Source organism: Salmo salar, chromosome 01 (assembly GCF_965601325.2).
Source record: "Salmo salar chromosome 01, fSalSal1, whole genome shotgun sequence".
Taxonomy (NCBI): domain Eukaryota; kingdom Metazoa; phylum Chordata; class Actinopteri; order Salmoniformes; family Salmonidae; genus Salmo; species Salmo salar.
In genome coordinates this window covers 29,970,804-29,987,862 of record NC_138291.1, presented here as the reverse complement: position 1 = coordinate 29,987,862, position 17,059 = coordinate 29,970,804, and the positions used below count along the sequence as shown (strand labels likewise).

Here is a 17,059-nt window from a genome sequence, read left to right as displayed (position 1 = left end):
TTTGGTTAAATATGTCCTGCGGTGGCAGAGGAATTGGGTTTTTTTTGGGTTCGTTTTTTTACGAATTTGGCCTCTTATGATGTTTGTGCGGTATACTGTGTGTAATACAAGGCTGCAGGGAGGCTACTGCATCCATTCATTTGTCTGTTCAGTTGATGTGTATGGATTTGTCCTGCATTTATTTTAGTGTGCAGACATGCAGGGTGTGTTATATACAGACCTTTGAATGTGTATGTATCATTTTGTATAATATGCTTGGATTCTGTGCTTTCCATCTTGTAGTCACTGTGACTTCAGTTTCGAAAGGAGCTGATGGTTTACCTGCTTTGTTTTGTCCTTATTCAATAAAGGAACATAATGTTACACATTGTGTTTTTATATTCATATGGAATGTGTATTTGTTTATATGACAGAGTACTAGGGCCACACTGAAGAAAAAGGATAAAGTCATAAATTTATGAGGCTGGTTCTTTCTGCAGAAAAGCTACATATTGTTTTTACAGTTTTGATACTTATGACAATGTGATACTTAATATTCTGGCACATCAGCATGTCTTTGTTTATGAAACCATACTGAAGTACAATTTCACGAAATGCCCCACATCTGTCATTTTAACAACTGTCCTCCTTTAAAACAACCGGTTACAATATTATTACTTGTGTTTTTTTCCCCTCTGTGGCCCTAATATTCTATCATTTTATATATAGCCTTATAGTCTATGGGAAACTGTAAATTATCTAATGATAGCAACATAATCTAAAAATTATTTTTTATCCAAAATCATTGAAATTAATGATCACAAACGTTTAAATAATGACAGTGGGTCTAGTTATGTGATAACAATGTATAGTGAGCAGTGAAATAACTATTGGTTTCCATTTGTGGTGACTGCTGACTGACATTAGGGATGAGATTAAATAGATCCTGGAATTTAGCCTGGTCTGGAGCAGGCTAGCTCCACAGAATAAATCTCCATGGTAATTTATACCATAACATATCCTCCTGCCCCCTATCCATCTTTAGTGCAACCGGATTACGGATCAATTGAGCCAGGATCACCAAGATATCCTGGCTTAATCCCTTATCCTAGTTTTGTGCAACAGGCCCCAGGTCTTGTCTGCTACAGGAGCTAAAGGACTGCAGGCGCATCAATACTGAACGAGTCAGAGCAAATAACTACTCTGTCCAGCTTGATTCCTCCACCGACTGCAAGGCCCAACAGTACCAGCCAGCCAGGAAGTCTGTAATAAGTTTCCTGCCACCCCACATTGTGATCACGTGGTTTGAAAAACATTATTAGTAACTACCAGGGTCATATACAGTCATTGGTAACCACTCAGCTTGAGCAGAGATTCTTGCTGGAATGTGAGTCTGAGTTATGGAATGTTGGTCATATTTGCTTAATTTCTAGGACAATATGTGATTCATGGATTCAGGATCGAAATGTTCATGTTATTGTTAGTCTATATTAGGAAGATCCCCAAACCAGTTGAATGAATATCTGTTCACCTTTAATACATACAAATGAAACATATTACATGTACAACACCTCTCCAGGCACCAAATGCACTGTACTCATTAGACTCCGTTTTTGGTGGGGTCAGTCACTCGGCCCATGAACAACAAGCTGTTAGTGGCCTCATGGTAGATAAAAAATAAGAAGGGTCGGTTGACGATGAAGGAAGAGGGTAAGGAGTATCCAATAATGCCGCTTTCTGTGGCAGCGGCTGCAGTGGTGCCTCTCTCATCCACCTCGATCACTGCCTTGTGCAACACCTGGAACCACATTATCATTGCAATAATATGTTATTTGTTATTTATCCACAGTGAGTAATAAAGTTATGCATTTCTCAATTGATACAGATGGAAATTGGTTAAGGCAAGTTTGGCCTGTTAATCCAAGAACTGACCTCAGATACCTTTAGGCCTGGGTCTTTGCTCAATTTAGTGAGGTTAGCGGTGTCATGGAAGATACTGGATATACCCAAATCTGGTAGGATGTTGTGCATGGCGTAGGATTGCTCCATCTTGAACTTGGGCAGTTGAACTTCTAGTTTCCTTTACAAAACAAGGAACTTTCATACATAGGAGAACTGGTATTCAATACGAAACACCTCTTAGAAAACCTATGGAATTTTGCAATGTTTCACCACAAAATACACATGACGCTTTCTGTTTACCTTTCTTTCAGATTTTTTATCCAGTTGAGGAATCTCTCAGCTGTGATCTCATCATCTATTGTGGTATAATCCAGGCCTTTGTTGGGTAGCAGGATAAGCATTGAAACACCATCTCGGTACGGCAGCTTCAGCACCTTGGCATTCAGGGAAAAGTCGTCCATTGTATAGAACTTATCCTCCATTCTTAACATCATAGGCACCTGGACAATATTGTAGTTGTCAATATAGAAGCGTTGAATTTCTGTGTGGTTGGGATTGAAGGGCATCTGCCATTCACCTAAATTCCAAATATGACAAAGCATATTTATTGGAAAGCAAAACCCACTGGGCACAGACGTCAGTTCAATGTCTATTTTTTATTTAAATTTGATTGGGTGTCAACTAATGTGAATTTAACGTGAAATCAACCAAAAAATGTCACAATGCCAATAGATTGGGTAAAAAAAGGGCCTTTTTGTAAATCCAATCAGTTTTCCACGTTGATTCAATGTCATCATATTGCATTTTTAAAATTTTTTTAAATGACATGGAAACAATGTTGACTCAACCAGTTTTTGCCCAGTGGGAAGTGTTATTGTTGCATTTTAGCCAATGCAATTAAAATTTGAAAGTGAAATGTAAAACACAACATCTTGAAATAAGATATACTGATGGGATGCAATTATGATAGACACAAGTGAAAACTAAAAGTAATCAAGTCAAATGTAACGTTTCTTAAGTGTTACAGTGGAACTGTTAAATTCAGAGAATGCATGACATAGCTGCTCACCCCGAAAGAAAATGGTGTTGATGAGCATAAGTTGAGTAAGTGGATCCAAGTCAGACACCATCTCCTTGACTCTGTTATCAGTCTTTCTCATTATGTAGTCATTGATCATGGAAACGCTAGCTTTTGTATTTGCAAAGTCCACATTGTTGATATCAGCGTTGAAGAATTTCTTGATCTGGTCACTGTAGTCACTCTCTACCTCAAACTTTAGGCAAACAAAGAAGGTGGTGCTCTGGTCCAGTTTCAATGATTCATCTTGTGTGATGTTCCCTTGGAGTTGCTGGAAGAGTTCTGGAATGATGTCTGGTTGCTTGTCCCGATCTAGGTGGGCTAGGTTGAGCCCCTTCACTATCTGGTCTCGTGTGGGACCCTGTGCTGCCATGGAGAGGGTCGCAAAAGCTGTGGATATGCTCAGGGGTGAGAAAAATATGTTATTATCATGGTAACCAGCAATCTTCCTGTAGAGATTCATGGCAAAGTCCATGTTCTTGAAGGTCAGGTCTGTGATGTTGGGGCTCTGCTCTTGAGTTTGGTAGACAGGGGTGAGGGTCCAGACATGGGTCAGGAGGAAAAGGAGTCCCACCTTCATCATCATAGTTCTTTGATGAGTTATGTGATCACAACCTGCAATAGTATTTACAGTGAGGTCCAAAAGAATTTTGACAGTGAAATGTTTTTGTTTTTTCTCTGTACTCCAACACATTGAAATGTATATTATATGAATGAACCATTTAGAAACTACAGCACTTTTGTACATAGTCCCCCCATTTTAGGGAACTAAACATATTTGATCAAATTCACTTATCGCAATGACTACATCAAGATTGTGACTCTACATACTTATTTGTTTTGGTTGTGTTTCAGATTATTTTGTGCTCAATAGAAATGAATGGTAAATAGGGGTGAGTGGGGTAAACTGAACCATTTTTTACATTCAACATCACTCCATCAAGGTAAATATAGTATTCTTTATAACAAATATATCGACATATATTTCAGGATGTTGTGTATCCCTTAAAATAATCAGAATTCATGTAAACATTCATTTTGAAAACATAGCTTGTCCAAAAAAAGTGGTCTCTTGGCACAATTTACCCCCAGCCACCTACACATTTCCGTAGTGAACTAAATATTACCACTACCATTTTAAAACCATGTCTATCTTTATTTCCCAAACACAATTCAACACAATCAGAATCACTTTGTGTCTTTTAATCATTTAAGCATCTTTTAACACAGGCTTAACACCTAAGAAATACTTAGTACTTTTTGAAACACTTTAAAAATAGACCAAGCCCTGTTGTATCCCAGTGATAATGCCTTGCATTACGCCTGGGAAGAAAACACTTCAACTTACCACATAACCCTTGGCTTAACTTACAAGGCAAACATTTTCACTATATTAGTCCACACAGCTTCTAGGATGCACTTTCATGTTAGGTTTAGGACCTCATATTGAAGCTTATAGAAACCTCAACTGACGTATAGAACAATCTTAAAATGATCTACTTTGATTTAGATACCAGCATCATGAAATGTATTTGAATAACCTAACTTTTTACCTAACTTGCTTTCTTCCACAGATTCCATAAAATGATGACCTCTTCCTATAATTTTGTACATAGTTTCCCAGAAACAAAGGTGTCTCAACTTACACCAACCACTCTGCCCTAAAGTATTGTCATTTGAGTCACTTTCGTAATAGAATGTTTATTAACACTTCTACTTTAATGCGGATGCTACCTTGATTACGGATAATCATGAATGAACCGTGACTAACATTGAGTGACAGAAGCATTATTTTCATAACCCACCCCCAAAATTCTAACATCCCATTATAGATAATGGTTTGAGGATAGCATGTCTTGGGGGTATGATCTTTGTGCCTCTGTAACTTTCTCACTCATCATTATTCACAATTAGGTGTTCAGAAACATATTCTATTCTTATTTACAATAAAATAGACTACAAAATGACAATTACATTATTTACCATTCATTTCCATTGAGCACAAAATAATCTGAAACACAACCAAAACAAACTGCAAATGCATCCAACAAGTTTGTAGAGTCACAAGCTTGATGTAGTCATTGCGTGGTAGGAATATGGGTCCAAATACTTAACTTTTGACTACTTTTATACATAAGTGAATTTGTCCAAACACTTTTTGTTCCCAAAAATGGGGGGGGGGGGGGGGGGGACTATGTAAAAAAAAAAGTGCTGCCCACCCAATATAGACGGAAATACCCTCAAATTAAAGCTGACAGGCTGCAGTTTAACCTCAAAGTATTATTTATTTCAAATCGAAAGTGCTGGAGTACAGAGCCAAAACAACAAATGTGTCACTGTTCAAATACTTTTGGACTTCACAGTACGTCATGTTTACAAGTCTTCTAGACAAATGGCAAGATATTTGTTTGGTGATCAATGCATTGCATCAGAGCTCAAATAAAAAGTACACTTAAGACAGTAAGGAAAAACTTATATTTAGTAATTTCAGAACGAATGTCAGCTAATTTTGTTAGCTATTTAGGGGGCTTCAACATCACAACTCGCAAATAACAACTCTCAACAATACATGCAACACTGTATATACATATTCTTACAAATAGTTGCATACATCTCAAAAACAGACCTACCTTTCAGCCTGGCTATCAGAAAGGTATTTTGTCAAAACACTCCATCTACTATTTGGGGAGACAAAGTGTAAGTGTGCCTTCAGGGTTATCTATTAACCATGGGTTAGGTTTACTCAAACTGGTAGTCTTATTTTAGTTTCTTTCCAAATGAAAGCAAATTTGGTACTGACAATTGATGTACCCACTTTGAAAGGTGGACATGATTCAACTTAAATTAGGACAAGGATGTAATTAAACAATTCAGCCATAGATCAATGAAGGAAGATTCCAGAAGATTTCAGTAGGAGCAAATATTTTATTCCTGGAAAGAGAACTTTTAGATACAGCAAATGAAAGAGAATGATGTAATAAAATGGTGATGTGGAGTATAACAAACATCTGATTGTTTAGTGCCTATTGAAGAATATCAAGAAGTGAAATTGATGCAATCATTAAAAAAACTAAAAGCATTGTGGCACCGCAACTCTAGTTCAAATTTAGCTCTCAAATAAAACAAGAACAATTTCAAGAAAAAGGGAATGAAATCATGGAATTTCCAGAGAAGTCAACTTTGAGCACAGCTCAAACTCTACATGGGATGTGTAATACATGCTTTGGATTAGCGCATCCAAACCGGAAAATTCCACGTAAATACGATAATTGTAAACAGCATTGATCATGTTATCACTGTATTAAAATAGCGTGTCTATACTACTTCAAAAGAAATAATAAAAAATGACAAAACCATGACTAAGGAGTTTAAACCAGGGTGGTGGTTAATTAACTAGCTAGGGCAAGTCGGATCAGCCCTTTAAAATATATATATATATATATGTTTCTTTAGAAGATGCAGTAATACAGCTAAAAATGAATTCACCTCACTACTGGATATAAATCTATTATTTTATGATTTTGGGGGGGGGGGGGGTGACCACTTACAAGACCCAAGTGAAAGAAGGCAAGGGACTATCATGGTCTCTACCTCTATTGAACTAGTGGTCCCATGTAGCACTCCCATACTGAAGGCTAGAGGATTATCCTAGGTAATTCTTGGTTTCCTCTCTCGTAACACACCTCACCATTTTGCCCATCCACCCACCAAACACACCTCGGCACGGTAGGCTCCATTAAGACCCCTCCCAGCGGAAAACAACAAGCGTAGGAATAAAAAACAAACCACAAATTAGAAATACAAGGCGCTGTGGTAGAAAAGCCATCACAGACTTGGAATAACTGCATTTTAATTCTTTATCGTCGCTCTTCCCGGCCTCAGGTTCAAGTCTGTGTTAGGGTAGACTAGCACCTTTTATTTATTCTTTGTTGTTATTCTCTTCTCTACAACCTGTCAGCGAACTAGCCAAGGGAGGTGTGCCAGCCTTCTGACCGGCTATACGTTCGCTTATGGGAAGGGTTAGAGGAGGGGGTAAGGCTGCCCCATGAAGGAGGTACCAGTCGAGGCAGGTAGTAGTCAACGTAGGCTTTTCCTGGAGCACCCTCCACCTCACTGGCTGCATTTGGCTTGTGCATCTTCCTCTGTGCCACTCTTCCCGGATCCTGGAAAATGTGAGGGAAGGGAGGATGCTCAGAGTTTAAGTCTCAACCTATTAGCTCAACATATTACTATCAGCTGCAGCTGGGCCATTTCCCCCTTACCTGTGCTTTCTGTTGGTTGTTGAGGTGAAGTGGGCTGAGCCAGCTGTTGGGACTGTCTGTATGGTAAACAGTGGATCTACAGGTTAGCGTTGGCTAGTCTGGTTATTTTTTGGAACCACACACACACACACACACACACACACACACACACACACACACACACACACACACACACACACACACACACACACACACACACACACACACACACACACACACACACACACACACACACACACACACACACACACACACACACAGAATAATAAATATTCCAGATGATGCAGTGCTTACCTGTCAAAGTAGGCTTGTCTCCTCCGTCGCAGTTCCTCAGCTGAGAGTTTCTCACTCAGAGGTGCTCCTCCTGTAGTACTCCCTGGTGCCTGGCCGGACGATGTCGTTTTAGCAACAAGTCCCCCTTTTGGCATTGACGTATTGCTCATTACTGCCCCTAGCCAGACACACAGACAAATTACTCATTTTAGTGTTAGTTTGGGGATACTTTTATCATATTGCCATACATGGTGCAAATTCAATAATGAATTTGTTAGCAGTCTGTTTATATACACAGGTCTAAACCAGGATATGTATCAAAGCGGTTGTGTGTGTGGTGTGTGTGTGTGTGTGTGTGTGATTTTGTTACGGTTGCTTACCCAATAAAGCCTTACCCTGCATGCTGAGCTGTATGGCCCTGCGAAGATCAGCCTCTTCATCCTCCACCTCCATTCCCTGTCTACTCAGGGCCAGGGCCTTCCTCAGCTCCTCCTCATCCTCATCCACCACCCCCTCTACCACACCAGGGCCTGCTTCCAGCACACTACCCTGCCCTGATGATCTACTGCTCAGGGTGAAAAGCATTGTCAGTGTCTCAAAGGGGTTCATTCTCTCCCCTTACCAACTAATGACTCTAGAGGTTAAAGTTCAAGATGCTGCATGAATCTGACAGTATGAGGAAATGGTGGTAATTTGGGGTTTGGCGAAAACTACTGTCACTCTGGAGGCCTCTTCCTCTTACCCCATGCCACTACTCGACTGAGCCTCATCCTCTCCAATCAGCTTGGGTCTCTGTTGCTGCTGCACCTTCATGATCCCCAGAATCTGCTCTGCATCACACTCCGGGAGATTTCCTCGGATCACAAATATGGAATACCCTACAAGAAGACAGGCCTTTGACCAACAAGCTAACTTTGATAAATCAACAGCACAAAAATGTAAACACTAAAAAATATGAACATATCAGGTTCTTTTACCTTCTTGTTGTAACTGTGCAAGGAAGAGGGCTAGGTATGTGTCTGATATAAGCTCTGGTCCAGTCAACAATGAATTCAAATTAAACCACTGCAATGACAAATCTGGTTAAATCAGCTGGCTATATCAACTGGCCCAAAATGTCTGAAGGGAAATCAATTATAAATAGTAAAAATCGCAATTTATACCTGTTGGCCAAGTTTTCGTATTGTAAACCAGTGCTCCTTGTAGTTGCATATGAATGCCTTTTCATTTCTGAAACAGGAAAGAACATTATTTCAAATTTGATAGACCATGTGTGAAAAGTGAAATTTCAAGATAGAAAACAAACAACTTCATACAAAGGTTATGATGATTTGTATCACATCCACAGGGTTCTTACATTGGGTTTATCATAAGGCTCTGGTACTCTCGGCTGTTGAAGAGGATCAGCTCCAAACCCCACACTGATAATGCATTGCTGATAACCTGATGGTGAGACCACATAATAAAGTTGTCAGTGTCATCAAGAGGTAATCTTGACATATTGTAATCTATTTACTTCGTAACAGTAAAAAAAAAATAGTTTTTGTTCATCCCTCACTACCCCAATTACTGTGACACCCCCCTCACGGTGTTCATTGGGAGGAGATCACAGAGACCTGGCAGTGTGGTGCCAGGGCAACAACCTCTCCCTCAACGTGAGCAAGACAAAGGAGCTGATTGTGGATTACAGGAAAAGGAGGACCGAACACGCACCCATTCACATCGACGGGCTGTAGTGGAGCGGGTCAAGAGTTTCAAGTTCCTTGATGTCCACATCACCAACGAACTATCATGGTTCAAAAACACCAAGACAGTCGTGAAGGCATGACAACACCTTATTCCCCTTAGGAGACTGAAAAGATTTGGCTTGGGTCCCCAGATCCTAAAATGTTGTACAGCTGCACCATTGAGATTATCCTGACCGGTTGCATCACCACCTGGTATGGCAACTGCTCGGCATCCGACCGTAAGGCGCTACAGAGGGTAGTGTGTACTGTCCAATACATTACAGGGGCCAAGATTCCTGCCATCCAGGATCTACTGTACCAGTCTAAAGTTAAGACACAGCTACTCATTCCAGGGTTTTCCTTTATTTTTTACATTGTAGAATAGTGAAGACAAACTATTAAATAACACATATGGAATCATGTAGTAACCAAAAAAGTGTTAAATTAAAATATATTTTATATTTGAGATTCTTCAAAGTAGCCACCCTTTGCCTTGACAGCTTTGCACACTCTTGGCATTCTCTCAACCAGTTTCATGAGGTAGTCACCAGGAATGCATTTCAATTAACTTCTCTAGGATAGGGGGCAGTATTTTGACGTCCGGATGAAAGGCGTGCCCAAATTAAACTGCCTGCTTCTCGGGCCGAGAAGGTAGGATATGCATAGTAGTAGTAGATTTGGATAGAAAACACTCTGAAGTTTCTAAAACTGTTTGAATGATGTCTGTGAGTATAACAGAACTCATATGGCAGGCAAAAACCCGAGAAAAAAACCCAACCAGTAAGTGACTTGTAGTTTTTCTATCTAATCCCTATCGAAACTAGTGTCTGTGGGGTCATTTTGCACTTCCTAAGGCTTCCTTTCAACAGCCTTCAGAAACTTGTTTCATGCGTCTCCTGTTACTGGACAGAGAATAGGAGCTCAGTCAATCAGTGGACTGCCTGGGACCTGTGAGTTGTTTACTGCACAGGCACCCTGGCACGCCGCTCCTTCTTTTTCCTCTGTAATGAATACACTATTGTCCGTTTGGAATATTATCGAAGTTTTATGTTAAAAAGACCCTAAGGATTGATTGTAAACATCGTTTGACATGTTTCTATGAACGGTAATGGAACTATTTGACTTTGTCTCTAGTTTTGCGCTCTCGCGTAATGCCTTTGGATTAGTGATCAGAACACGCGAACAAAACGGAGGTATTTGGACATAAATATGGAGTATTTCGAGTATTTCTTGTGGAAGTGGGAGTCCTGGGACTGCTTTCTGACGAAGATCAGCAAAGGCAAGGGAAGATTTATAATACTAATTCTGAGTTTAGTTGACTCCAGAACTTGGCGGGTAACTGTATAGCTTGCTTTGATGGCTGAGCTCTGTACTCAGAATATTGAAAAATGTGCTTTCGCCGTAAAGCTATTTTAAAATCTGACACAGTGGTTGCATTAAGGAGTAGTATATCTATAATTCTTTCAATAACTGTTGTAAAGTTTATCAACGTTTATGATGAGTATTTTTGTAAATTGATGTGCTCATTCACCGGGAGTTTTGGTGGGAATACATTTTCTGAACATCATGCGCCAATGTAAAATGGGGTTTATGGATATAAATATGAACTTTATCAAGCAAAACATACATGTATTTTGTAACATTGAGTCCTGGGAGTGTCATCTGATGAAGATCAAAGGTTAGTGATTAATTTAAGCTGTATTTCTGGTTTTTGTGACGCCTCTCCTTGCTTGGAAAATGGCTGTGTGGTTTTTCTTGTCTCGGCGCTGTTCTAACATAATCTAATTTTATGCTTTCGCCGTAAAGCCTTTTTGAAATCGGACACTGTGGTTGGATTAAGGAGAATCTTTAAAATGGTGTATAATACTTGTATGTTTGAGAAATTTCAATTATGAGATTTGTCGTTTTGAATTTGCCACCCTGCTATTTCACTGGCTGTTGATAGTGTGTACCGCAGGTGGGACGCTAGCGTCCCGGAGAGGTTAACAGGTATGCATTGTTAAAAGTTAATTTATGGAATTTCTTTCCTTAATGCATTTGAGCCAAATTGTTGTGTCGTGAAAAGGTAGGTGTGGTATACAGAAGATGTCCCTATTTGGTAAAAGACCAAGTCCATATTATGGCAAGAACAGCTCAAATAAGCAAGGAGAAACAGTCCATCATTACTTCAAGACATGAAGGTCAGTCAATCCGGAAAATGTTAATAACTTTGAAAGTTTCTTCAAGTGCAGTCGCAAAAACCATCAAGTGGTATGAAGAAACTGGCTCTCATGAAGAAAGCACAGGAAAGGAAGACCCAGAGTTACCTCTGCTGCAGAGGATAAGTTCATTAGTTACCAGCCTCAGAAATTGCAGCCCAAATAAATGCTTTAGAGTTCAAGTATCAGACACAACTGTTCAGAGGAGACTGTGTGAATCAGGCCTTCATCGTTGAATTGCTACAAAGAAAAAAAACACTACTAAAATTGCCTTTAAATTGTTAACTTGGGTCAAACGTTTCGGGTAGCCTTCCACAAGCTTCCCACAATAAGTTGGGTGAATTTTGGCCCATTCCTTCTGACAGGGCTGGTGAAACTGAGTCAGGCTCGTAGGCCTCCTTGCTCGCACATGCCTTTTCAGTTCTGCCCAAACATTTTCTATAGGATTGAGGTCAGGGCTTTCTGATGGCCACTCCAATACCTTGACTTTGTTGTCCTTAAGCCATTTTGCCACAACTTTGGAAGTATGCTTGGGGTCATTGTCCAGTTGGAAGACCCATTTGCGACCAAGCTTTAAACTTCCTGACTGATGTCCTGAGATGTTGCTTCAATATATCCACATAATTTTCTGTCCTCATGAAGCCATCTATTTTGTGAAGTTCACCAGTCCCTCCTGCAGGCAAAGCAGCCCCACAACATGATGCCTGCCACCCCCGTGCTTCACGGTTGGGATGGTGTTCTTCGGCTCGCAAGCCTCCCCCTTTTTCCTCCAAACATAAAGATGGTCATTATGCCCAAACAGTTCTATTTTTGTTTCATCACACCAGGGGACATTTCTCCAAAAAGTACGATCTTTGTCCCCATGTGCAGTTGCAAACCGTAGTCTGGCTTTTTTATGGCGGTTTTGCAGCAGTGGCTTCTTCCTTGCTGAGAGGCCTTTCAGGTTATGTCGATATAGGACTCGTTTTACTGTGGCTATAGATATTTTTGTACCCGTTTCCTCCAGCATCTTCACAAGGTCCTTCGCTGTTGTTCTGGGATTGATTTGCACTTTTCGCACCAAAGTACATTAATCTCTAGGAGACTGAACGCGTCTCCTTCCTGAGCGGTGTGACGGCTGCCTGGTCCCATGGTGTTTATACTTGCGTACTATTGTTTGTACAGATGAACATGGTACCTTCATGCATTTGGAAATTGCTCCCAAGGATGAACCAGACTCATGGAGGTCTACATTTTTTTTTCTGCTGTCTTGGCTAATTTCTTTTGATTTTCCCATGATGTCAAGCAAAGAGGCAAGGTACCCCAAAACTAAGGACTTACTAGCCACCCCTCCTCGTTGTTTATGATTTTGTTGACATGGAGGACTGATTGAGCTCATTGATTCGAGTTGAAAAATAAATGCTGCGCTTATGGAATGGCATGATTTGAGCACTACTGAAAGGTGCTATTTACATGTGAAAAATGAATGCCATATGCTGCATTTGCCTTAGGCCTATTGTTTCCCTTTTTGTTGGTGACACTTTGATATCTTGATAATATGCAGCTGTTTAAAGGGCAAATACAGATGAAACAATAACGGTCGCCCCGCCTGATTTGGATAAAAAGCTGAGGGATCGGCCTGGAGAAATGTAACTACTCTCAGATTAAATAGACAGAGCTATGGCTGCAAGGACTGACCATCCATGATATAACATTATTGTTTTAACCATATGTGGCTATATGGGGTTTATTTACATTTACAATGTTTACAAACATTGAAATAAAACAAGCTTATAATTTATAAGTCTAAAGAAACTACAGATTGCCCCTTTACGTCAATCAAAAGTGTGCAAGTTTAGCATGTGTCCATTCGGCCTATGGATTCATTTTTCTTTAAAAAAAAAACGTAAAAAATTAAAAAATAAAATCAGCAAAAGATTGAGCAATAAATGCCCCACTTGTATTCCATAGGCTTGGATCCACACTATGCAGCTGTTGAAAGAGCGCATTTTTCACTGGCTGTCCACTGGTTTAAATGACTAATAGGCACCGTAAACTTCTGAATTCGACCATTAATGGGTTCAAATACACATTTAGATTTGTGAACAGCCACAATCCGTAAGGCGCAAATAGCTATATGATACTGTAGAGCAGCAGTGTGATTCACAATGCGCTATGTAGAAATCAATAATAAGTGAAATCCATATTGCCTTAGACTACACCCCTGCTGTGCACCATTGGAAGACATAGGCTTTTGTAGGTTACAGTCCAAGCTATTCCTGCTCTTTTCCCGCAATCCATCAAACACATTTAGTGTGTCATCATAGTGGTCTCTGTCTTGTGGTCAGACTCGCTCAGGTGGAACAAACTTAAAAACTTGCGCTTTTTTTCCAATGCTGATTTGAATGTCATTGAGAAAAACCAGAAGTGTCAAAAACAAAATTCACAAACATCCTTTCTGAATTTAAAAGTAATCCTCGAAGTAACCATCTAGTTTTTAAAAAGTATCTGTAATCTGATTACAATATTTTTGCTGGTAACGTAACAGATTAGTTACGTCTTGTTATTATATCTTTTGATTACTCAGTAAATATTTTCTTAACTCCATTTCTTGAACTGCATTGTTGGTTAAAATAAATACAATGTTGGTTAAGGGCTTGTAAGTAAGCATTTTACAGTAAGCTCTACACCGGTTGTATTTGGCGCATGTGACAAATAAAAAGTTATTTGATTGGCTGCACTAACCTGGTTCAAGCATTCATTATGTAACCCTGAAGGCACTACCTGCCTAAACGGTGGTTAGATTTACACATTAAATTGTTGCAAGGATATATGGTACCAGTCAAAAGTTTAGACACACCTACTCATTCAAGGTTTTTTTCTTTATTTGTATTTTCTACATTGTAGAATATTAGTGAAGACAATTATGAAATAACACATATGGAATCACATAGTAAGCTAAAAAGTGTTAATTTAAAATATATTTTTGATTCTTCAAAGTAGCCACCCTTTACCTTGACAGCTTTGCACACTCTTGGCATTCTCTCAACCAGCTTCACCTGGAATGCTTTTCCAACAGTCTTGAAGCAGTTCCTACATATGCTGAGCACTTGTTCGCTGCTTTTCCTTCAATCTGCGGTCCAACTCATTCCAAAACATCTCAATTTGGTTTTGTGATTGTGGAGGCCAGGTCATCTGATGCAGCACTCCACTCTCCTTCTTGGTAAAATAGCCCTTACACAGCCTGGAGGTGTCTTTTGGGTGATTGTCCTGTTGAAAAACAAATGACAGTCCCACTAAGCCCAAACCAGATGGAATGGCGTATCGCTGCAGAACACTGTGGTAGCCACGCTGGTTAAGTGTGTCTTGAATTCTAAATAAATCATTGACAGTGTCACCAGCAAAGCACCCCCACACCATCTCCATGCTTCACGGTGGGAACCACACATGCGGAGATAATCCGTTCACCTACTCTGTCTCTCACAAAGACACGGCAGTTGGAACCAAAAATATCACATTTGGACTCATCAGACCAAAGGACAGATTTCCACCAGTCTAATGTCCATTGCTCGTGTTTCTTGGCCCAAAAAGTATCTTCTTCTTATTGGTGTCCTTTAGTAGTGGTTTCTTTGCAGCAATTCGATTCACACAGTCTCCTCTGAACAGTTGTGTCTGTTACTTGAACTCTGTGAAGCATTTATTTGGGCTGCAATTTCTGAGGCTGGTAACTAATTAACTTATCCTCTGCAGCAGAGGTATCTCTGGACCTTCCTTTCCTGTGGTGGTCTGCATGAGAGCCAGTTTCATCATAGCACTTGATTGTTTTTGCGACTGCACTTGAAGAAACTTTTACATTTCTTGAAATGTTCCAGATTGACTGACCTTCGGGTCTTGAAGTAATGATGGACTGTCGTTTCTCTTTGCTTATTTGAGCTGTTCATGCCATAATATGGACTTGGTCTTATACCAAATAGGGATATCTTCTGTATACCACCCCTACCTTGTCACAACACAAGTGATTGGCTCAAATGTATTAAGAAGGAAAGAGATTCCACAAATTAACTTTTAACAAGGCACACCTGTTCATTGAAATGCATTCCAGGTGACTACCTCATGAAGCTGGTTGAGAGAATGCCAAGAGTGTGCAAAGCTGTCATCAAGGCAAAGGGTGGCTACTTTGAAGAATCTGAAATATATTTTGATTTGTTTTAATTTTTTTGGTTACTACATAATTCCATGTGTGTTATTTCATAGTTTTGATGTCTTCACTATTATTCTACAATGTGGAAAATAGCAAAAATAAACTAAAACCCTGGAATGAGTAGGTGTGACCAAACTTTTGCCTGGTATTGTGTGTATATACACATACACACAGTGTAATCATAAGGATCAGAATACATTATTTCACCTTATACTACATGATAGTTCACTTTGTTACTCACTTGTATAGAAAAGAAACCACTGTCATCCATGTTACCAGATGGCTGCTGCAAATACACACAAATAAAGAGCATGAACATTCTAAAAGCTACTAATAAACAACTACTGTATGTATCATAAACCCCAGACCCCTCCCATACCTGTAAAAAGGTTCTGTACTCCTCACTACCCATACCACCCTCCGCCATCCTCATCCTTTCCTCTTCATCCAGTTGATGGGCGATGGACGACAGGTCCACGGGGGTGAAATACTCGCCTTGCAGAAGGTTGTTAAGGCAATGCTGAGCACACAGGGAGCCCTCTTGCTGTAAATGAGAATGAATACATACATCAAAATTGTACCACAGACTGCTAGAAAATCTGTCAACAGCAGCTACTGAAGCTAGATATGTAACCTAGTTTATTAACTAACGTTAACTAGCCAGCTAATTTACAGAAATTACGCCAGTGAAACAACGCAAACTATAGCTAGCTAGCTATAATTAGGCCATGTAGCTAGCTAGCTTATTCACACATGTATAGCAGTTCAAAGCATCGAGGGCGCATTTTGCAATTCGCTAACTTACGTTTAACGTTATCACGTTCCCTAGTCAGCTCTAGTAAAAGTTGAGACAAGTTGGAAACTGGGACAAAAAGATAATTCAACGAACTAACGTTAGCTAGCTATAATTTAACAAGCTGTCTAAAAAGAAGGCAAAACCCTCGATATACTTCAGCTGTAAATTGGTGCAATTTAGCTAGATAACAAACATAGTTATTTTAAAACGGTCGGAATGCACATACGGTGAACTTAATAATCGAAAGAAAACAGACAAGCTTACTTTCTCATGAAAGATGGACTCCATGTTTAATTGTCCTACTAAACGTCATACTCTGACCAAAGAATGTGATCTTACCTTCGACCCTGCTGGGTTCAGGACGAAACAGCCAATCAACTCTCAGTATTCGTTTGTTATTGTTGACACTTGCCAAATTGCCCAACTGGCTAGCTAGAGTTTTGTGATACAGATAGCTATGAACAAGAATATAAACGTCTTAGTGTACAATTCGATTCATGAATACAATCTGTGTATTATATCTAGTTAGCCTTTATTTTCATAGCAAAGTTTCAGAGGTGAAGGGTTGTCACTAGTTACCACAGTCAAAATGGTTAAATATATAGTAACATTTCATGAAAGCAACATTTGCTTTTTGGTCTTAATTTAAGGTTAAGTTTAAAAT

General features: G+C 39.6%; 2 protein-coding genes across 7 annotated transcripts; both read right to left on the bottom strand.

Moving 5' to 3' along the window:
• Positions 1-1,490: 1,490 nt before the first annotated feature.
• LOC106596263 (protein Z-dependent protease inhibitor) lies at positions 1,491-5,725 on the bottom strand. Of its 2 annotated transcripts, none has more exons than XM_014187599.3 (5): positions 5,590-5,725; positions 2,951-3,574; positions 2,182-2,458; positions 1,912-2,059; positions 1,491-1,777 (listed from the first exon to the last, which is right to left on the bottom strand). In XM_014187599.3, the coding sequence occupies exons 2-5, from the start codon at positions 3,543-3,545 to the stop codon at positions 1,580-1,582; spliced, it is 1,218 nt and encodes a 405-aa protein (XP_014043074.1). In that variant the 5' UTR covers positions 3,546-3,574; positions 5,590-5,725; the 3' UTR covers positions 1,491-1,579. The 2 variants fall into 2 exon arrangements, with proteins under 2 accessions (XP_014043074.1, XP_014043116.1); XM_014187641.3 differs by having other exon boundaries at positions 1,921-2,059.
• Positions 5,726-5,864: 139 nt separating this feature from the next.
• Positions 5,865-16,764, bottom strand: LOC106596382 (ataxin-3). Of its 5 annotated transcripts, none has more exons than XM_014187704.3 (11): positions 16,660-16,764; positions 15,979-16,143; positions 15,841-15,885; positions 8,852-8,937; positions 8,658-8,724; positions 8,472-8,559; positions 8,237-8,372; positions 7,875-8,059; positions 7,516-7,672; positions 7,222-7,277; positions 5,865-7,122 (listed from the first exon to the last, which is right to left on the bottom strand). In XM_014187704.3, the coding sequence occupies exons 1-11, from the start codon at positions 16,681-16,683 to the stop codon at positions 7,070-7,072; spliced, it is 1,062 nt and encodes a 353-aa protein (XP_014043179.1). In that variant the 5' UTR covers positions 16,684-16,764; the 3' UTR covers positions 5,865-7,069. The 5 variants fall into 5 exon arrangements, with proteins under 5 accessions (XP_014043179.1, XP_014043213.1, XP_045572197.1 ...); XM_014187738.3 differs by having other exon boundaries at positions 7,890-8,059; XM_045716241.2 differs by lacking the exon at positions 16,660-16,764 and adding an exon at positions 16,405-16,423.
• Positions 16,765-17,059: the final 295 nt, after the last annotated feature.

What these genes read in the sequence shown, in the direction of transcription:
- LOC106596263 (XM_014187599.3), bottom strand. Translation starts at nt 3,545, where the DNA reads ATGATGATGAAGGTGGGACTCCTTTTCCTCCTGACCCATGTCTGGACC. An exon ending in CAACACCATTTTCTTTCGGG is followed by an intron (nt 2,459 to 2,950) that starts GTGAGCAGCTAT and finishes TTTGGAATTTAG; the next exon opens with GTGAATGGCAGATGCCCTTC. An exon ending in CAGGCCTAAAGGTATCTGAG is followed by an intron (nt 1,778 to 1,911) that starts GTCAGTTCTTGG and finishes ATGTGGTTCCAG; the next exon opens with GTGTTGCACAAGGCAGTGAT.
- LOC106596382 (XM_014187704.3), bottom strand. Translation starts at nt 16,683, where the DNA reads ATGGAGTCCATCTTTCATGAGAAA. An exon ending in GTGGTTTCTTTTCTATACAA is followed by an intron (nt 8,938 to 15,840) that starts GTGAGTAACAAA and finishes TCTCACCATCAG; the next exon opens with GTTATCAGCAATGCATTATC. An exon ending in TGCACAGTTACAACAAGAAG is followed by an intron (nt 8,373 to 8,471) that starts GTAAAAGAACCT and finishes GTCTTCTTGTAG; the next exon opens with GGTATTCCATATTTGTGATC.